Source organism: Bubalus bubalis, chromosome 16 (assembly GCF_019923935.1).
Source record: "Bubalus bubalis isolate 160015118507 breed Murrah chromosome 16, NDDB_SH_1, whole genome shotgun sequence".
Classification (NCBI taxonomy): domain Eukaryota; kingdom Metazoa; phylum Chordata; class Mammalia; order Artiodactyla; family Bovidae; genus Bubalus; species Bubalus bubalis.
The window spans coordinates 1233653-1256208 of record NC_059172.1 but is presented as its reverse complement, the minus strand read 5'-3'; the positions used below and the strand labels follow the sequence as shown (position 1 = coordinate 1256208).

Genomic DNA, 22556 nt, shown 5'->3' with positions numbered 1-22556 from the left:
TGCAGATGTATATCATATTCACAGATTGGAAAACTCAATATTGTGAAGATTTCAATTCTCTCCCAAATTAATCAATAGTTTCAATGCAATTTGAGGCCTTGCAAATTGCTAAATTCCAGCAGGACTTCTTTTTTGTTAAGTTGATTATAATAGTTTTAAGCAAATGCAAAGAATCTGAATACCCAAAACAGTTTTGTAAAGAAAACAAATTTGGAGAACTTCTTCTACCTGAATTCAAAAACTATTATACAGTTCAATCATCAATATCATTTAAAAAATGGGCATGAAGATAGAAACAAATCATTGGAAAAACATAGAGAGCCCATAAATGGGCACACAAACATACACACACATATGTATGTATGTATGTGTATATATGTAGATATATACACAGTCAAATGAATTTAAATAAAGGTGCCAAGATAAATCAATCTGGAAGAGAGTAAATAATAAATTTTTCAGCAAACTGTGGTGAAAAAAACCAAATGTCCACATAGGAAAAAAATTAACCTTCATCCTTACCTCACAACTATACAAAAAATTAACTTGAAATCTATTAAAGACAAACATAAAAGCTCAAACTATTAAACTTCCGAAAGAAAACATTGGACAAGAATGTTTACAATCTTGGGGTAGGCAAGGATTTTTTTAGAAAACACATAAAGATCTTAACAAATATTGACTTCAAAATTTTAAATTTATAATTTTCCAAGTACATCATTAAGAAAATTAAAAGAGAGTTGTAGGCAAAACTATTTCCAATAGGCATTTCTAAAAAAAGACTTGTATCCAAACTTTATTGTTAAAGAGAAAATTATTCATGGCACTTGTTATAGAACACTAAGAAAACCTTTATTAAATAAGAGGGTGTCATGATAGTCTATAAGGACCATAGTGATGAAATTTTACAATAGGGGAGAGAAATTGGGTTCAACTCTGAATACAGCGTGGAAGAGCAGGAAATTACAGCCAGGGAGCAGGGTTGGAGCTGCGGAGTGGCAGTAGATGGAAGATTACTAAAAAGCAACATCAGGAACAACACTGGCTAACTTGACCTAAGAGAATTCTCTCTGAAGGCAGTCCTGGGTGATTTGATGTCACTTGGGGGTGGATGGTAGAGAGTGAGAAACCCATTCAGATAGCAAAGGTGATCAGATGTGAAAGATGGAAGAGTCTGGCTAAACTGACTTAGCAGAGTCCTGCCTAATATTAAGAAAATGCAGAGATGAAAATTCAAAAACCAAAGCATCACTGGAAAAGAACTCAGACTGAATAGGGTTTGCTCAAAGACAGAATCTTTCTCAATGCAGAGAATCCCTAAACTCAAAATAGGTACTAAAGAAATCCAATGTTCATCGCAGCACTGTTTATAATAGCCAGGACATGGAAGCAACCTAGATGTCCATCAGCAGATGAATGGATAAGAAAGCTGTGGTACATATACACAATGGAGTATTACTCAGCCATTAAAAAGAATAGATTTGAATCAGTTCTAATGAGATGGATGACACTGGAGCCTATTATACAGAGTGAAGTAAGCCAGAAAGAAAAACACCAATACAGTATACTAACGCATATATATGGAATTTAGAAAGATTGGTAACAATAACCCTGTGTACGAGACAGCAAAAGAGACACTGATGTATAGAACAGTCTTATGGACTCTGTGGGAGAGGGAGAGGGTGGGAAGATTTGGGAGAATGGCATGGAAACATGTAAAATATCATGTATGAAACGAGTTGCCAGTCCAGGTTCGATGCACGATACTGGATGCTTGGGGCTAGTGCACTGGGATGACCCAGAGGGATGGTATGGGGAGGGAGGAGGGAGGAGGGTTCAGGGTGGGGCACACATGTATACCTGTGGCAGATTCATTTTGATATTTGGCAAAACTAATACAATTATGTAAAGTTTAAAAATAAAATTAAATTTAAAAAAAAAGAAATAATAAAAAGTAAAACAATTTAAATAGCAGTAAATATGAAAACACTCCACAAAATGAATTATATGAATCCTCAGTAATTACTTGAAAAGATGTTCAGCATCACTAGTCATCAGAAATGCAAATCAACACCGTAACGAGATACCACCACACACATACCCCTCCAAACAGTTAAAATAACATTGTCTTGCAAAGCAGAAACAGAGACACAGACTTTGAGCACAAATGTATGGAAATCAGGGAGGGAAGGGGAGGAGGAATTGGGATATTGAGACTGACACGTACACACTATTGACACTATGCATAAAAGAGAAGATGAATGAGAACGACCTGTGTAGCACAGGGAAGTCTACTGAATGCATGTGGTGACCTGAATGCGCAGGAAGTCCAAAAGGCAGGGGATATGTGTACCTGTACAGCAAATCCATTTCACTCTATAGCAAAAACTAATGCAACGTTTTAAAGAACTATACACCACAAAATTAAAAAAAGAGAAAAAAACATTGTTGAGGAGAACCTGGGCCCACTGGAGCACTGCTAGTGGCAAGGTCAAATGAACATACAATAAACACGCTTTCCAGTAAGAGTCAACGTGTGCTTACCGTGTAACTGCCCTTACACCTCCAGGTACTTACCCAAGAGACATGAAAAACTAGGTACACAAAAACACTTGCACAAATATTGATAGCCAACATTTACCCATAAGAGCCAAAAACTGGATACAACTCAAACATCATTTAACATAATTAGATAATCAAACTGTGGTGTATATATACATATATAATCTAATACCACTCAACAACAAACAGAAACAATCGGTACGTGCAATAACATGGATGAATCTTAAAAACAGGAAAAATTCAAATATGAAAGTTCCCCTATGTTACAACTCTATAGGCTTGGTTTTTTTAATTGAACTGAAATTAATGTGTCCAAATATTAATATTTATATATTCCTGATAATGAATACATAGTTTTCTATTGCTCTTCTTCAGTCATATTTCTACTGCTGCAAGAGATATCCCCAAAGACCAATCTTGTCAGTTCTCTGTTAAGAATCTTTCGTTTTCAGAATAAACCCTCATCACCTTTTGACATCATCACATAATCAGTGGCATTCTCCATGCCTCACTCAACTATTCTTTCTGTACAAGTGTAAATTGAAACAATACAGGGCTATAATCATCCTGTGTGTAATTAGAAACTGGGATTGTAAAAACAGGATTTGTCCAGTTGTCTTCTTCCAGCTCTTTGGCAATCTAATTAAAACTCACTTGTATATGGTCCTCTGAGCCTTGTAAGTCCTAGAAATGGAACCCTTGCAGTCTCTTGGGCACAGAACTTGGCATGTTTTAACAAAGGTCTGATTGAGTGGTAGATTAAGGCATAAGTTGGACACTAATTAAAATTCGTATGTGTGTGTGTGTGTGCATGTGTGTGTGTACATGTGCATGTCCTGGTGACATTTTAATAACTCCCATTGAAAATTCATCACCAACAACACAATCACGCATTTGACTTTCCCTTCCTAGTCCAATTATATTCCCTTTCCAGTTCTTATATGAGATCAGAGGCTGATGGGTTTGTTCATTAGACACAACAAAAGAGCCTTGAAGATGTGATTCTTTGAATCTGCCCTTTCTCTCCTGAAAGGACAGAAAAGACACTAAGATATTTAGTCCTCCAAAGAGCTTTACCATCAGAAACAAATTTTTCAAGAATTAATGTCACCAGTATCTTATTCTGCACTTACCTAATGGCATACAATTCACACTTGGAGTTTCAGGATCAAAGGAATTAGGTAAAGACATTCAACTTCTAGCTAAAGTTAAGGTCACGCAGAATGAAATTGAGGTGTCCTTCTTGATTTTGTATAAATACTTTGACTTTCATATTTCTCAGTTAAATTAAATATTTCAGAGCCAAGATGGTCTCCTCAGTGCCAGAGACAAAGATGGGTGGTAACCAGTGGGAAGAGAGATGTTGTGTTAAGAGGAATGCAGAGAGACCATAGTCCATTCAGCATGATTTTCAGAGCCCTTTCCACCAAGTGGCTTATCTTCAGACATACTTTATCATACATTCTTGTTATACAAAATTATTGTTATATATTCATCTTTTATGTATACACACACACATATATTTTCTTATTGTTGTTCAGTCGCCCAGTATTTGCAACCCCATGGACTGCAGCACACCAGGCCTCCCTGTCCTTCATCATCTCCTGGAGTTTGCCCAAGTTCAAGGTAAAAAAAATGGATAGTATTTCTTTCCATCCTATTTCCATCTCTTTATTTCTTTTAACCAGACATAGATTCATAACATATTCCATGTAAGAACCAAGAATAATATTAATACTTACTAAAAGATGATGATAAATAAACTTTTGGTAACTCTTCACATATAGTAAGATCTTTAAAATAGTAGTTTTGTTACTACCGAAAACCATGACATCTCCTATCAGATCTCTTATTCCACCCAAATCTACTACTTCTCTCCTCATAACACATTTCACTTTGTATCATGCTGAATTTATATATGTTCATCAATTTACACATACCATCAATTTTGTTAACCTGTAGACACTTTGACAACGTGGTGCGATGTATCTATATACACTGGGGTTTTGTATACCTATAATTTTTAAGCTGGAATATACTTGCTTTACAAGGTTGTGTTAGTTTATCTGTATGCATTTGAAGATTGCAACAGATGGTCACTAGCTAATGAGGAACGAATGATAATTATAAAATTTCCTAAAAATTAGCAGTAACAGCTTATGGAAAAATGCTGATGATACAAGTATCCCTGCCTGCTATATGAACACTCCACCCTTTTATCTTTCATCCACAGAAGAAAAGAGGCAGAGGAGAGCATGCCTCATACAGTCTGGACCACCGCTCAGAACTAGGCCAGTGTCTCTACCGTCTCCCCCAGATTAGAGCAAGAACACGTCAGTTGTACAAGATGAATATGTTCTAGAGCTTGCTGCGCACGACCGCGGCCATGGCCGGCAGTACTGCGCTGTGCACTTGAAACTCTTGTTAAGAAGGGAGCTCCTACATTCCTGTTTTTACCAAAATAAAAAAATTACGATACCATTTGAGATTTGGATTTGCACAGTTTCAAGCTGTTTTCCAAGAGCAAATTTTAAATGTTTTAAAGAATTATGAAGTAAGTTATCTCATTAGTACAAAATAATTGCAATGACAAGTTATCTACCCAAAATAGCAGCAGCAGATTTAAGAAGTCCCTCAGAAACAGCCAAGAGCAAGGAAACTGACTCATGGACAGCAACATGGCAATGAGAACCAGACGACAGCTTTTTTTAAGCAAGAAGTCAGCAGAATATTTCCTAATATGAAATTGAAACTTGCTAATATAAAGTGAAAGTGGCTCAGTCATGTCCGACTCTTTGTGACCCCATGGGCTAAACATCCATGGAATTCTCCAGGCCAGAATACTGGAGTGGGTAGCCTTTCCCTTCTCCAGGGGATCTTCCCAACCCAGGGATCAAACCCAGGTCTCCCGCATTGCAGGAGGATTCTTTACCATCTGAGCCACCAGGGAAGCCCAAGAAGACTGGAGTGGGTAGCCTATCCCTTCTCCAGCGGATCTTCCTGACCCAGGAATGGAACTGGTGTCTCCTGCATTGCAGGCAGACTCTTTACCAGGTGAGCTACCAGGGAAGCCCAATGAGAAACAGATGACATCTTTTTTAAACAAGAAGTCAGCAGAATATTTTGCTAATATGAGTATTAAACTTGTAGATTCGTTAAGTCCACAATGGCTGGAGCCATGTCTTACTTATCTTTGAATACAAGGATATGGTTTGAATACAGGAAAATACTTTAGACAGCTTCTGATATCAATAAATGTGTGTGAAATAAAAATAATAACATTTTAAAAATAAAATTAATTAATTAAATAAATTAGGTTGTGTAAAGGTCACTCAGTTCAGTTCAGTTCAGTTGCTCAGTCGTGTCCAACTCTTTGCAACCCCATGAATTGCAGCACGCCAGGCCTCCCTGTCCATTACCAACTCCCAGAGTTCACTGAGACTCATGTCCATCGAGTCAGTGATGCCATCCAGCCATCTCATCCTCTGCCGTTACCTTCTCCTCCTGCCCCCAATCCCTCCCAGCATCAGAGTCTTTTCCAATGAGTCAACTCTTCACATGAGGTGGCCAAAATACTGGAGTTTCCGCTTTAGCATCTTTCCTTCCAAAGAAATCCCAGGGCTGATCTCCTTCAAAATGCACTGGTTGGATCTCCCTGCAGTCCAAGGGACTCTCGAGAGTCTTCTCCAACACCACAGTTCAAAAGCATCAATTCTTCGGTGCTCAGCTTTCTTCACAGTCCAACTCTCACATCCATACATGACCACTGGAAAAACCATAGCCTTGACTAGACAGACCTTTGTTGGCAAAGTAATGTCTCTGCTTTTTAATATTCTATCTAGGTTGGTCATAACTTTCCTTCCAAGAAGTAAGCGTCTTTTAATTTCATGGCTGCAGTCACCATCTGCAGTGATTTTGGAGCCCAAAAAAAGAAAGTCTGACACTGTTTCCACTGTTTCCCCATCTATTTCCCATGAAGTAAAGACTACTACTTAACACAAATGCTTATTCCTTCCAAAAACAGGTTTACAGGAAATGAATTGTTGAATGGCTTCACATATGATGATTTGAATGGATCACTAAACTGAGTGCAATCTTAAAAATTTGGACAACTCAACCAATTGTAAACATTACAGCCACGTGGGGAAAGTTCTGAATTGCATTCACAGTGTTTAAGAAGAAAACAAAATAAATAGCTGAGCACTTTCATATGAAGTAGCTTCAAACAAAACAGACAGAAAAAGGATGAGTCCATGGAGCTGGGAAACGGCACCAGGGTGAAAGAATTTATTTTCCTCGGCCTGACCCAGAATCAAGAACTGAGCCTGGTCTTATTTCTCTTCCTCCTTTTGGTGTACGTCACCACTCTGCTGGGAAACCTCCTCATCATGGTCACGGTGACCCGGGACTCTCGCCTTCACACCCCCATGTACTTTTTGCTCCGGAATTTGTCTGTTGCCGACATCTGCTTTTCCTCCATCACAGCCCCCAAGGTCCTGGCGGACCTTCTGGTCCAGAGAAAGGCCATCTCCTTCAATGGCTGCTTCACCCAGATGTTTTTCTTCCACCTTATTGGAGGGGTGGATGCATTTTCTTTGTCGCTGATGGCCTTTGACCGCTATGTGGCCATCACTAAGCCCCTGCACTACGTGACCGTCATGAGTCGGGGGCGGTGCATTGGGTTGATAGTGGCCTCCTGGGCGGGGGGCTTCGTCCACTCCATCGTGCAGATCTCCCCGTTGCTCCCCCTCCCCTTCTGTGGACCCAATGTGCTGGACACTTTCTACTGCGACGTCCCCCAGGTCCTCACACTCGCCTGCATGGACACTGCTGTCCTTGAGCTCCTGATGATTTCCAACAGCGGACTGCTCACCACCCTGTGGTTTGTCTTCCTCCTTGTATCATACATGGTCATATTATTACTAATAAGGTCCCACTCTGGGGAGGGCAGGGGGAAAGCCATCTCCACCTGCACCGCCCACATCACGGTGGTCACCCTGCACTTCGTGCCCTGCATCTATGTCTACGCCCGGCCCTTCACCGCCCTCCCCACCGATAAGGCCGTCTCCGTGACCTTCACTGTCATCTCCCCTCTGCTGAACCCCCTGATCTACACCCTGAGGAACCAGGAGATGAAGGCAGCCATGAGGAGACTGAGCGGAAGACTAGGGCCTTCTGACGGCGTAGACTGATAGCTCACTCCATTTCACCACCTTTGAAAGTCTTTGTGCATCAACAATCTATATTTATTAAAGGATTTCTGATTAATTTTTAAAGTCTACTAAGATACATTGTTCTTGCTGTTATTGTTGTTTAGTCACTAAGTCATGTCCTACACTTTAGGACCCCATGGACTATAGGCTGCCAGGCTCCTCTGTTCATGGGATTCTCCAGGCAAGAATACTGGAGTGGGTTTCCATTTCCGTCTCCAGACAATCTTCTCAACCCAAGGATCGAACCTGCATCTCCTTCATTGGCAGGCAGATTCTTTACCTCTGAGCCACCAGGAAAGCCCCACTAAGAAACATATGACTTACAAATGTTCTGATCAGCATGCAATCATAATTTTAAAATGGATTTTATATTACAAAAGAAGTAGAGAAATTGAGTAGATAGCTAGAGAAATGAATGTCACCTACAGCCTTGGAAGAAATAAAGAAAATGGAATCCAATTCACTCAGATAATTTTATCACATTGGATAGCTATGGGGTTTTTTCAGCTCTATTGAGTTGCAATTGACAAATGCAAATGGCATATATTTAAGATGTACAACTTGATGTCTGGATATACATGAATATTGTGAAATGGTCACTGCAGCAAAATGAGTTACAGTGGGGTCTCTCTTGCTATCTCTTACAACTACATGGGAATCTACACTTATCTAAACAAATTTTTCAATTTAAAAAAAAAGCAAAATATATACCCAGACATTCTCTCTGCATTCCTACACTGTTCACAGGAAGGGAGATGAGACACATTAAAAAATAACGCAGTTTGTGCATTTGGATTCTATCAGGTTTTCACATCTTGAGGAAGTAAATATATCCAAAAGAAGTTCCTCCTCTGACTTTAGACTATGAATAAATTAAGTAACTATTTGCTGAAGGTCTTCCTTTCCAAAGCCCACACTTTAGTGGTTGAAAGAAGGTGCCCTGAAGTTAGCAAAGCTTGAATATGGATGTCACTGAGGAGTTCTGTCTGAGCCACAGAGGAAGCATGGCCGAGAGGAGCTACCCCACGTCCGAGGTAAGGAGCAGCGGCTGCACTTTGCTGGAGCAGCCATGAAGAGATACCCCATGTCCAAGGTAAGAGAAACCCAAGTAAGACAGTAGGTGCTGAGAGGGGGCATCAGAGGGCAGACAGACGGACACTACAATCACAGACAACTAGCCAATCTGATCACATGGACCACATCCTTGTCTAACTCAATGAAACTAAGCCATGCCATGTGGGGCCACCCAAGATGGACAGGTCATGGTGGGGAGGTCTGACAGAATGTGGTCCACTGGAGAAGGGAATGGCAAACCACTTTGGTATTCTTGCCTTGAGAACCCCATGAACAGTATGAAAAGGCAAAATGATAGGATACTGAAAGAAGAACTCCCTAGGTCAGTAGGTGCCCAATATGCTACTGGAGATCAGTGGAGAAATAACTCCAGAAAGAATGAAGGGATGGAGCCAAAGCAAAAACAACACCCAGTTGTGGATGTGACTGGTGATAGAAGCAAAGTCCGATGCTGTAAAGAGCAATATTGCATAGGAACCTGGAATGTTAAGTCAATGAATCAAGGCAAATTGGAAGTGGTCAAACAGGAGATGACAAGAGTGAACATCAACATTCTAGGAATCAGCAAACTAAGATGGACTGGAATCGGTGAATTTGACTCAATGACCGTTATATCTACTACTGTGGGCAGGAATCCCTTAGAAGAAATTGAGTAGCCATCATAGTCAACAAAAGTGTCCAAAATGCAGTACTTGGATGCAATCTCAAAAATGACAGAATGATCTCTGTTCGTTTCCAAGGCAAACCATTCAATATCACGGTAATCCAAGCCTATGCCCCAACCAGTAAAGCTAAAGAAGCTGAAGTTGAATGGTTCTATGAAGACCTACAAGACCTTTTCTAATACCCCAAAAAGATGTCTTTTTCATTATAGGGGACTGGAATGCAAAAGTAGGAAGTCAAGGAGCACCTGGAGTATCAGGCAAATTTGGCCTTGGAGTACCAAATCAAGCAGGGCAAAGGCTAATCAAGTTCTGCCAAGAGAACACATTGGTCATAGCAAATATCCTCTTTCAACAACACAAGAGAAGACTCTACACATGGACATCACCAGATGGTAGACACCGAAATCAGATTGATTATATTCTTTGCACTCAAAGATGGAGAATCTCTATACAGTCAGCAAAAACAAGACCAGGAGCTGACTGTGGCTCAGACTATGAACTCCTTATTGACAAATTTAGACTGAAATTGAAGAAAGTGGAGAAAAACACTAGACCATTCAGGTATGACCTAAATCAAATCCCTTATGATTATACAGTGGAAGTGAGAAATAGATTTAAGGGACTAGATCTGATAGACAGAGTGCCTGATGAACTATGGATAGAAGTTTGTGACATTGTACAGGAGACAGGAATCAAGACCATCCCCAAGAAAAAGAAATGCAAAAAAGCAAAATGGCTGTCTAAGGAGGCCTTACAAAGAGCTGTGAAAAGAAGGGAAGCGAAAAGCACAGGAGGCAAGGAAAGATATACCCATTTGAATGCAGAGTTCCAAAGAATAGCAAGGAGAGATAAGAAAGCCTTCCTCAGCGATCAATGCAAAGAAATAAAGGAAAACAACAGAATGGGAAAGACTAGAGATCTCTTCAAGAAAATTAGAGATGCCAAGGGAACATTTCATGCAAAGATGGGCTCAATAAAGGACAGAAATGGTAGGGACCTAACAGAAGCAGAAGGTATTAAGAAGAGGTGGCAAGAATACACAGAAGAACTGTACAAAAAAGATCTTCATGACCCAGATAATCACTATAGTGTGATCACTTACCTAGAGCCAGACATCCTAGAATGTGAAGTCAAATGGTCCTTAGGAAGCATCACTATGAACAAAGCTAGTGGACGTGATGAAAATCCAGTTGAGTTATTTCAAATCCTGAAAGATGATGCTGTGAAAGTGCTGCACTCAATATGTCAGCAAATTTGGAAAACTCGGCAGTGGCCACAGGACTGGAAAAGGTCAATTTTCATTTCAATCCCAAAGAAAGGCAGTGCCAAAGAATGCTCAAACTACCGCACAATTGCACTCATCTCACACACTAGTAAAGTAATGCTCAAAATTCTCCAAGCCAGGCTTCAGCAATACGTGAACCATGAACTTCCAGATGTTCAAGCTGGTTTTAGAAAAGGCAGAGGAACCAGAGATCAAATTGCCAACATCCACTGGATCATCAAAAAAGCAAGAGAGTTCCAGAAAAACATCTACTTCTGCTTTATTGACTATGCCAAAGCCTTTGACTGTGTGGATCACAATAAACTGTGGAAAACTCTGAAAGAGATGGGAATACCAGACCACCTGACCTGCCTCTTGAGAAACCTATATGCCGGTCAGGAAGCAACAGTTAGAACTGGACATGGAACAACAGACTGGTTCCAAATAGGAAAAGGAGTACGTCAAGGCTGTATATTGGCACCCTGCTTATTTAACTTATATGCAGAGTACATCATGAAATGCTGGGCTGGAGGAAGCACAAGCTGGAATCAAGATTGCCAGAAGAAATATCAATAACCTCTGATATGCAGATGACACCTCCGTTAAGGCAGAAAGTGAAGAAGAACTAAACAGCCTCTTGATGAAGGTGAAAGAGGAGAGTGAAAAAGTTGGCTTAAAGCTCAACATTCAGAAAACAAAGATCATGGCATCCAGTCCCATCACTTCATGGCAAATAGATGGGGAAACAGTGACTGATTTTATTTTTCTGGGCTCCAAAATCACTGCAGATGATGATTGCAGCCATGAAATTAAAAGATGCTTACTCCTTGGAAGGAAAGTCATGACCAACCTAGACAGCATATTAAAAAACAGAGACATTACTTTGTCAGCAGAGGTCCGTCTAATCAAGGCTATGATTTTTCCAGTGGTCATGTATAGATGTGAGAGTTGGACTATAAAAAAAAGCTGAGCACCAAAAAATTGATGCTTTTGAACTGTGGTGTTGGAGAAGACTCTAGAGAGTCCCTTTGGACTGCAAGGAGATCCAACCAGTCCATCCTAAAGGAGATCAGTCCTGAATATTCACTGGAAAGACTGATGCTGAAGCTCCAATACTTTTGGTCACCTGATGCGAAGAGCTGACTCCTTTGAAAAGACCCTGATGCTGGGAAAGGTTGAGGGCAGAAGGAGAAGGGGACAACAGAGGTTGAGATGGTTGGATGGCATCAATGACTCAATAGACATGGGTTTGGATGGACTCCGGGAGTTGGTGATGGACAGGGAGGCCTGGCATGCTTCGGTTCTTGGGGTGGCAAAGAGTTGGACACGACTGAGTGACTGAACTGAACTGACCTGGGGAGTTCCGTCACCTCACGAAAGGTCCTCACTGTGCCCTTCCTCTGAAGCCCTGGCACTGACCACCATCCACTGTCTCCTTCAGCGCCCAGTGCTGGGCTCCAAGCCAGCACTCAGGACACTGTTTCCCATTCCTGATTCTCTTTACGCTGTGTTTACGGTTTTGTCCCCAGCACCTGGCAGAGCAAGCAGACCATAGAAAACACTTATAAAAATTGCTGAATTTAAAAAAACAATGGGACTTCCATGGTGGTGCAGTGGATCAGAATCTGTCTGCCAGTACAGGAAACATTGGTTCAGTCCCTGGTCCGGGAAGATTCCACGCACCGTGGAGCAACTAAGCCCGCACACCACAAGTACCAGAGCCCGCACCCAGAGCCGGGAAGCCACGACAAGAGAAGCCGCCACGATAAGAAGCCTGCACACCGCAACTACGTGCACCCAAAGCCCAGAAGCCACGACAAGAGAAGCTGCCATGATAAGAAGCCCGCACACCGCAGCAAAGGGTAGCCCTCCCGCTACGCACCTAGAGAAAGCCCAAGTAAAGCAGGAAGACCCAGGGCAGCCAAAAATAAACAAATTAAATTTTAAAACTAAAAAGCCAATAAATGAATACTGCCTCACAGTCATTTTTTTGCTGCTCAGATCATTGGATAATAGGTTAAGAAAACAACCGACCGTTTTTTTATGTCCTGACAACCTGACTTCCTAAAACAGAAACTTTGGAGCTGTTTCAGAAGATGTACATATACTTAAAAGAGTTGGGATGAAGTGGAAAACATGTTTCCACATATTTTTCCATATATCCATATTTCATTTGTTTACTGCTTACAGGTGATGGGAGAGTTTTTGTTTCTCTCCTTTTCTGAAGGTAAATTATAGATGTCTTAAAATTTTTGAAATTAGAAAAATGTTCACGTTGTGATATAACTATCAGCCTACAAATCAGACGTGCAAAAGCCCTAAGTTTGGGGCAGGAGATGTGCCCAGAGTATCCAAGAAACAGCAAGAAAGACTTTGTAATTAGATGGGAGGAAGCAAGGAGAGGGGCAGTCACTGAGGTCAGAGAGAAAACTAGGTCATAAGATCAGCTCACTAGGACTTTTTAAACCATTGTAGGGATTTTGGCTGTCACAATATGTAAGATGAGCTGCACTTGGAGGACTTTGAAAAATGGACTAATTATGCACGTTTTAATGGAATTGTAGGTGCTACTGTTTCGAACAGACTAAAGAGGGTTGAGGACAAAAACATGGAGCCCAGTTAAGAAGTGACTACAGCAGAAATAATGAAGACATGACTTCGGGTAGTCATGGTGGAGGTAGCAAGACTGTTGAAAAACTCTGAAGGTCGAGCAAGTAGGATTTGCTGATGGAGCCAGTGTAGACCTTATGAGAACTCCATCATCTGCTTTAGTCATCACCCTGCCGAGCCCTCCTTCACTCTCACCTACATGACCCTTCCGATCTAAGAGCTCCTGCCAACACCTGTGTCTTCAGGAATCTCCCCCCAACGGTGAAACTGCCTGAGGAAAGTCACAATCCTTAAAGACAAACATTTATTTCCCAACAAGAAAATTACAAAGGAAACCATTAGGGTAAGGAGGCATCCTGGCTAACCTGACCTAACGGGATTCTTGCTGAAGGCAGCCAGGATGATCAGACATCACGTAGGAGGAGGTGGAGGATGAGAAAGCTGATTAGACAAGGAAGGCAATCAGATCGGGAGGGTGGGGAATTATGGCCAAAGTAACTTAGCAGGATTTTTGTTAAAATTGGACAATGCAGAGACAAACATGGCGGTCCAAAGGTGGAGGGTTTGTTGAAACATTCAGGGGAGGCTGTGCAGTATTTGGTCAAGGAGAGAACCTTTACCACTGCTGGAAAATGTTAGACCCCAAACAAATGTGTTTCAAAGTGTATGTGCCTGCATGAAAAGATGTTCAGCAATCTAATTATTAGAGAAATGCAAATTAAAGCTACAATGAGATATCACCTCACACCAGTCAAAATTGCTATCATCAAAAAATCCGCAAATAGTAAATGCTGGAGAGAAGGGACCCCTCCTACACTATTGGTGGGAATGTGAATTGGTACAGCCACTGTGGAGAACAATATGGAGGTTCCTTAGAAAACTAAAGATAGAACTATAGAGCTACCATATGACCCAACAATCCCACCAGGAGGCATATATCTGGAGGAAAACACGGTCCAAAAGGATGCATGCACCCCAGTGTTCACTGCAGCGCTGTTTACAATTGCCAAGACACGGAAGCAACCTACATGTCCATGGACAGATGGACATTACCCTTAGAAGATTTGGTACATACATACATATTCAGTCATCAGAAAGAATGCAATAATGCCATCTGCAGCAACATGGATGAACCCAGAGATTGTCATACTGAGTCAAGTCAGACAGAGAAGCAGAAACATCATGGAATCCCTTATATGCAGAATCTAAAAAGGTTTGATACAAATAAACTTAATTACAAAACAGAAATAGACTCATAGACTTAGAGACCACCTTCTGGTTGCCCGAGGGGGAAGGATGGGAGGAGAGTTCAGGAGTTAGGGATGGACATGTACTCACAGATATGTTTAAAATGAATAACGAACAAAGACCCGCTGCACATGAACTCTGCTCAGTGTTACGTGGCAGCCTGGACAGGCGGGGCGTGTGGGGGAGAATGGATGCATGTATATGTACATCTGAGTCCCTTTGCTGTCCCCCTGAAACTACCACCACAGTGTCGATCAGCTATACTCCAATACAAAATACACAGTTTAATAACAAAGTGTATGTGCCTGAGTAGCCTTTTAATTACTCCCACTGAAACCACCTCTCCATCAGCAGAATATTTCCAGAGCCACATCCATCTGCTTTCCCTGTGATAATTCTCACACTGGCTTGGGGATTAAGGAATTGGTAAATGTGGTGTGGCAGAGTCTGAGCATGGAAAAGTCAAGAAAATGTGGCTCCCTGTGTCTGCCCTTTTCCTCATAAAAATGGAGGCCACTGAAGTCACTGGCTTTCAGAGAGGTATTTAACAGAGTTTTCTGAAGCTTAGTGATTTGTGTGAATGTTATTTAGGATGTCGGAGACCTGGAAAGGAGGCTGAGATTTTAGGTAAGATGTATAACTCTATCTGGGTTTCCCAGGAGACGCTAGTGGTAAGGAGCCAATGCAGGAGACATAATGCATGCGGGTTCGATTCCTGAGTCGGGAAGATCCCCTGGAGGAGAGTGTGACAACCCACTCCAGTATTCTTGCCTGGAGAATCTCACAGACAGAGGAGCCTGGCGGGCTACAGTCCAGAAGTTCGCAGAGTCGACACGACTGAAGCAACTTAGCACTCACACACAACTCTACCCGGGTATGTACATCTGTGATGTCTGGGTGTTTGGGCATAAGAGGGAGAAAAACTGAAATCTAGATTTAATTGTTAATATTTATAAATATATTGTAACTACAAATAATAAGTACACAAGATCCCAGAGGCAGAAGAGCACAGACAAGAAATGTTAACAAAGAAGACATTGCAAGATGAGAGACATGAAAACAAGTTCAGTTTGGAATTGGGAAAAAGCACCTTTTGCTTTCTGGCACCTTTTGAGCTGCACAAAGGAGAGATTTTTCTTATGCTAAATTTAAAACGACAGAGAAAAATAAAATAGTTACAACCCTCAAAGATATGGAAAGAATTGTACAATGATGAACATCTACATATCTTTTCTTACATTTACAAAGAAAGAAAAGGTATAGCCATGATTTTCTTTCCTGTGTCTTTCCAGGTCTGCCTCTTTACTCTTCTTCATTCCCACAAGACTTCCCACTCGCAAGCAGCTTTCATCATCCAAATGGTCCCCGAGAGTCAGAGCTCCCTCTCTCTCCATTCCTACGTGCCCCAAATGTAAATGCCACCTCCTCCACACAGGATTCCCTGAGCCTCTCAAGGAGAAATCACCCTTTCCTTGCACACAGCTCTTCATCTGTCTTTAGATGATCCCCATCATGGCCTTCCTACTGTTAGATTTCAATTGTTTTTCCACTGGTTTAGGGTTACACTGTTTTCTCACAAATAGCATAGAACTCTGCCAATTTTCCTTTAATACTTGCTAAATAATCAGATGGATTCAAAATAGCAAAAAGATGGAGCAGCAGCCAGAGGATGGTATCTGAATCATCAAAGGTAGTTGGTGAACATGGGACCTGCTCCTTTCTGATACATGGGCTCACCTCAGGGCCTGAGGTTCCTTCTACCCTCCTGTGCAGACCACAGTCTGTTATTTACTTGGGGGACCCTGTGGAAGGCTTCTGTAAGTAGGATGGATTCTCTCAATCTCTCTAGCAAATATATGGAGTTGGTTTTTGCTGGTAACCATTTCCTCTCTTTTTAAACTGGTCAGGATTGATAGCTCAGCTACCACTTAGTTCAGTACACTCTTTTACTGATAAGCCTCTTGTATTAAGGCTACTCAACAGAGTACTAACCATCATATAGTCAAAGCTATGGCTTTGCCAGTAGTCATGTACGAATGTGAGGGTTGGACCATAAAGAAGGCTGAGCGCCAAGGAACTGATGTTTCAGATTGTGGTGTTGGAGAAGACTCTTGAGAGTCTCTTGGACTGCAAGGAGATTGAACCTGTCCATCCTGAAGGAAATCAACCCTGAATATTCACTGGAAGGGCTGATGCTGAAGCTGAAGCTCCAATATACTTTGGCCACCTGATGCAAAGAGCTAACTCATTGGAAAAGACCCTGATGCTGGGAAAGGTTGAAGGCAGGAGGAGAAGGGGACAACAGAGGATGAGATGGCTGGATGGCATTATCAACACAATGGATGTGAGTCTGAGCAAGCTCTGGGAGATGGTGAAGGACGGGCAAGCCTGGGGTGCTGCCATTGATGGGGTTGCAAAGAGTAGGACACGACTTACAGACTGAACCACAACAAGCCTGTGCACTGAGACCACTGCAGAAGTTAATTCCCTTAATCCTCCTAACCTCCCTGGGAGGCAGGTATTACAACCCCCATTCCATACATGAAGTGGAGACTCAGTAGGTCTCTTATTCACATGAATCACACAGGGGCAAAACCAGAACTTGAGAACCTGTGGTTCTCCATGCAGACATCCTGCCCCAGCCTTCTCTGGTCCGACAAGAAGCCCAATCAAGCAAGCCCTCTTCTTACGCCATACACTGCCGCCACCTTCTGGGTCACTCTGCTTGCAACGGAAAGAAAAACAGCCTTCTATTTTCCTCAAAGCAGGATGTTCTGATGAAGCTGTAAAACACACGTTCTCAGAAATATTTAGCTCCTCCAAGAGATGGTCAGTATATTTAAAGAAGCTGTGTGTCCCTATTATACTTAAAACAGATAACCGACAAGACAAACTGTACAGTACAAGGAACTCTGCTCAGTACTCTAATAACCTTAACGGAGAAAGAATCTGAAAAAGAACAGATACACGTATGTGTGCGTGTGCATACTCAGTCGCTTCCCACCCTGCAACCCCATGGTCCGCACCCTGCCAGGATCCTCTGACCATGGATCTCCTGGGCAAGAATACTGGAGGGGGTGCCGCGTCCTTCTTCAGGGGATCTTTCTGACCCAGGGATCAAACCCGCGTCTCTTGCATTGGCAGGCGGGTTCTTTACCACTGAGTCACTTTGGAAGCAGACACATGTATAACTGAGTCGCTTTGCTGTATACCCAAAACTGATATTACATTGTTAATCAGCTATGCTGCTGCTGCTAAGTCGCTTCAGTCATGTCCGACTCTGTGCGACCCCATAGACAGCAGCCCACCAGGCTCCCTCGTCCCTGGGATTCTCCAGGCAAGAACACTGGAGTGGCTTGCCATTTCCTTCTCCAGTGCATGAAAGTGAAAAGTGAAAGTGAAGTCACTCAGTCAACTATGCGCCAATATAAAATAAAAAAATTTTTAAAGTAAAGAAGAGGAAGGTATTTGGGCCCACAGCATCCCACAGAAGCAAATAAAGGACTCAGAGATTAAAGAACAAAACTATGCCTGGTCTCTGAGCCAATTGTTATTCTTATTTCATAGAAGATTTCATGAGTTTTAAATGTTAAAATAATAATTATTATAAAGCTCTCAAATGTGACTTTCATGTCTTCAAAAGGAATTTAAAAAGGGAAGCTTCCAGAAAAAATAAAAGTTGTATGTCTGTAGAACGAATAACCTAAAGCTTTCCTTTGAGGTGGCACACATGTAATCACGCTTATCGCGGATCAGGCAGGGCTCCCACTGCTGCTGCTTTGCTGCTGTTCGGTCGCTCAGTCGTGTCCGACTCTTTGCAAACCCATGGACTGCAGCATGCCAGGCCCCCCTGTCCTTCACCAAAGCCCGGAGTTTCCTCAAACTCATGTCCATCAAGTCAGTGATGCCATCCAACCATCTCATGCTCTGTCATCCCCTTTGCCTCCTGCCTTTAGTCTTTCCCAGCATCAGGGTCTTTTCCAGTGAGTCAGTTCTTCGTATCAGGTGGACAAAGTATTGGAGTTTCAGCTTCAGCATCAGTCTTTCCAATGAATATTAAGGACTGATTTCCCTAAAGATTGACTGCAAAGCATCAATTCCTCAGCGCGTTCTTTATGGTCCAACTCTCACATCCATACATGACTACTGGAAAAACCGTAGCTTTGACTATGTGGACCTTTGTTGGCAAAGTGATGTCTCTGCTTTTTAATATGCTGTCTAGGTTGGTCATAGCTTTTCCTTCAAGGAGCAAGCATCTTTTAAATTCATGGCTGCAGTCACTGTCCACAGTGATTTTGGAGCCCAAGAAAATAAAATCTGTCACTGTTTCCATTTTTTCCCCATCTATGTTTCATGAAGTAATGGAACTGGATGCTATGATCTTCATTTTATTAAAGTTGTGTTAAGCCAGCTTTTTCACTCTCCTCTTTCACCTTCATCAAGAGGTTCTTTAGGTCTTCTTCACTTTCTGCCATTAGAATGGTATTATCTGCATACCTGAGGTTGTTGATATTTCTCCCGGCAGTCTTGATTCCAGCTTGTGCTTCATCCACCCTGGCATTTCACACAGTGTACTCTGCATATAAGTTAAATAAGCAGGGTGACAACATACACCCTTGACGTACTCCTTTCCCAATTTTGAGCCAGTGTCTGGCTCTGATTGTTTCTTCTTGACCTGCATTTAGATGTTTCAGGAGACGGGTAAAGTGGTCTGATATTCTCATCTCTTTAAGAATCCTCCAGTTTGTTGTGATAGACACAGACAAAAGCTTTAGTGTAGTTAATGAAGCAGAAAGTAGATGTTTTTCTGGAATTCTCTCTTTTTCTAAGATCCAACAGATGTTGGCAATTTGATCTCTGGTGCTTCTACCTTTTCTAAATCCAACTTGTACATCTGCTGAAGTACTGATGTTTTACATAGGTGAGTTCATGTAATCCTTATAAAAATTATATAGAAGAGTTGCTACTGTTTCTAAACACCGGTGCAGAGCCGGAGGCCAAAGGGATGAAGCAACTTGCCCATTTTTGTATAACCAGTTAGGGTCTATCTGGGACTTGAACAGGTTTTGTGACGCCAGAGTTCCCCAGGTTTCTGCTGTATGCCGTGAGACCTCTCGTAGCTTTTTTAGTTTTCCATACTAAATAGACTGTGGACAAAACTGCACCCAGAGGAAAGACAACCTGAAGGGAAATTGAGCAGGGTGGAAAGAAAGATCTTCGTTGGAACTGAAAGATATACCAAGAAAGTAGGAGGGGAACGTATCTCACCTTTGTTTCTGATGCTAGCAAGAAAAGGGAGGCAAACTGCAAAGAAATAAGAGCCATCTCAAAGATTCACACACACACATACACACACCAAAAAAGTAGTAACTCCAAAGCCATAAGACTAAACAGTAAGTGTATGTTTAGCATTTTAAGAAACTGCCAAAATGTCTTATTTGTCTCTCTATTTTTGGCTTCACTCGGTCTCCATTGCTGCTCCCGAGCTTTCTCTTGCTGTGGGCACGGCTCTAGGCTGCGGCGCTCAGGCTGCAGAGCTCGGCTTGGCGGCGCTGGCACACGGGCCCGGTTGCTGCTCAGCACGTGGAGTCTTCCCAGCCCAGGGATGGAACCTGCGTCCTCTGTGCTGGCAGGCACAGTCTTATCCACGGCGCCACCACAAAAGTCCTTAACAAACACTTTTTAAGAAATCGCAATATTTGGGTCTCATTTGTATCAGGAAATGTGAGGCATTTTTGTTTGCTAGGTGTGCTAATGGCATGGTAGATAGATCATTATATGTTAGCATACTAAGTAGTAATGGGTAAATTTATGTACAATGTGGGATTTTCTTTAAAATAATAAATCAAATAATTGGGTAGGGGGAAGTGTGGTTTGACAAAGAGAGGAGTGCTTCTATAAAAATCAGTCCAAAGAGAACCATTCTAAAGATAGCAGTTTTTAAGCCATTTACATAAGGCATCATCTGAGGGAAAAAATGGAACTCCTGAGAACTAAGTCATATCAAACAGGCACTCATGGAAACCCAGCAGTATCAGACACTGCCACTCACCAAGCCAACTCCAACTTCATATTCCTCATGCTACAAATGGTCACTTAATCTTGAATACTTAGAACTTATATATGCAGAGCATCACTGTATTCATTTTCTAAAACATTTATAGTCTACATAGGAAATAATAACTAAATGCATGCTTGTGTCATGAGGTACCACTTTGCTCATGTTAGCCATAACCCCAGAACAGATATCCACTGGGTAAAATATCTCACTTGTTTTTAGACCTAATACCTGACTCTCTAAACCTGACTCTGTTAAGGTAGGGCGAACACTCTCTGAAATAACACTTTTCATTTTTCCCCAGGTACACAGGAAGAGGACACATGATTCAATGGAGTTGGGAAATCGTAGCAGAGTAAATGAATTTGTGTTTCTGGGGCTTACTCAGTCCCAAGACCTGAGCTTGGTCTTATTTCTCTTTTTGTGCTTTGTGTACATGACCACTCTGCTGGGCAACCTCCTCATCATGGTCACTGTGAGCTGCGAGTCTCGCCTCCAGACCCCCATGTACTTCCTGCTCCGCAACCTCTCCGTCTTGGACATCTGCTTCTCCTCCATCACCGCCCCCAAGGTCCTGGTGGACCTTCTTTCAGAGACAAAGACCATCTCCTTCCGTGGCTGCCTCACGCAGATGTTTTTCTTCCACCTCCTCGGGGGCGCAGACATCTTCTCTCTCTCGGTCATGGCCTTTGACCGCTACGTGGCCATCTCCAAGCCCCTGCACTACGTGACCGTCATGAGTCGGGGGCGGTGCATTGGGTTGATAGTGGCCTCCTGGGCGGGGGGCTTCGTCCACTCCATCGTGCAGATCTCCCTGTTGCTCCCCCTCCCCTTCTGTGGACCCAATGTGCTGGACACTTTCTACTGCGACGTCCCCCAGGTCCTCACACTCGCCTGCATGGACACTGCTGTCCTTGAGCTCCTGATGATTTCCAACAGCGGACTGCTCACCACCCTGTGGTTCGTCTTCCTCCTTGTATCGTACATGGTCATATTATTACTAATAAGGTCCCACTCTGGGGAGGGCAGGGGGAAAGCCATCTCCACCTGCACCGCCCACATCACGGTGGTCACCCTGCACTTCGTGCCCTGCATCTACGTCTACGCCCGGCCCTTCTCCACCCTCCCCACCGATAAGGCCGTCTCTGTGACCTTCACTGTCATCTCCCCTCTGCTGAACCCCCTGATCTACACCCTGAGGAACCAGGAGATGAAGGCAGCCATGCGGAGACTGAGCGGAAGACTCAGGCCTTCTGTAATGAAATAGAGTAAGACTTTCCAGCTTCTTCATCAGCAAGGACCCCTTTCATTATTTTTCCCATAGAGTCATATTTATATAGTTAAATACATTGTCAATAAACCAACTGCATGTACTAGGTAACACTTTATTTTGCAATTTAAATGAAGAGATTATTGGTAAGCCAAGCCTCTTGTGAGCACAGAGTATCAGGGTTACAGGATGAAGCTGACTGATGTATTTTTACTCAAAGACCAAAGTAACAATGTGTCAATCGCGAAAGCTATATGGCAGATGAAGAGACTGACTGAATCTAGTCAGTCTCTTTTCTTTCAAAAGGCAAGTAAATAGAAGAATAAAGATAGAGTGATTTGCTCAAGCTCTTATCTCGAGTTAATTCCAGAGAGAAGTCTTCAGATACTCAGTCATTGCCATCACCATATGAACGCAACTCACTTCATTACTGGACCTGTCCATGCCAAACTGCAATGCTCTATGAGGAAGTTCACATGATCAGTGCCCCTGAAATACACGTATATGAATACATATGGCCTATCACAGATTAAGGAATTTGTTCTGCTGAGCTAAACTCCATATGGGCTCCCAACCTAGTGAGCACCTCAAA

General features: G+C 42.3%; 2 protein-coding genes across 2 annotated transcripts; both read left to right on the top strand.

The window, feature by feature from the left end:
* The first annotated feature begins 6815 nt into the window (after positions 1 to 6815).
* On the top strand, positions 6816 to 7754 carry LOC112579586 (olfactory receptor 4D10-like). The gene has a single exon (XM_025266286.3). It carries the CDS (start codon positions 6816 to 6818, stop codon positions 7752 to 7754), a length of 939 nt encoding a protein of 312 aa, XP_025122071.1.
* A 13245-nt stretch (positions 7755 to 20999) lies between these two features.
* Positions 21000 to 21961, top strand: LOC102394720 (olfactory receptor 4D11-like). The gene has a single exon (XM_025265828.2). The coding sequence runs from the start codon at positions 21026 to 21028 to the stop codon at positions 21959 to 21961; it is 936 nt and encodes a 311-aa protein (XP_025121613.1). The 5' UTR covers positions 21000 to 21025.
* The last annotated feature ends 595 nt before the right edge of the window (positions 21962 to 22556 follow it).

Bases quoted from the DNA above. Each gene is read 5' to 3' on its own strand.
- LOC112579586 (XM_025266286.3), top strand. From the start codon at position 6,816: ATGGAGCTGGGAAACGGCACCAGGGTGAAAGAATTTATTTTCCTCGGC.
- LOC102394720 (XM_025265828.2), top strand. From the start codon at position 21,026: ATGGAGTTGGGAAATCGTAGCAGAGTAAATGAATTTGTGTTTCTGGGG.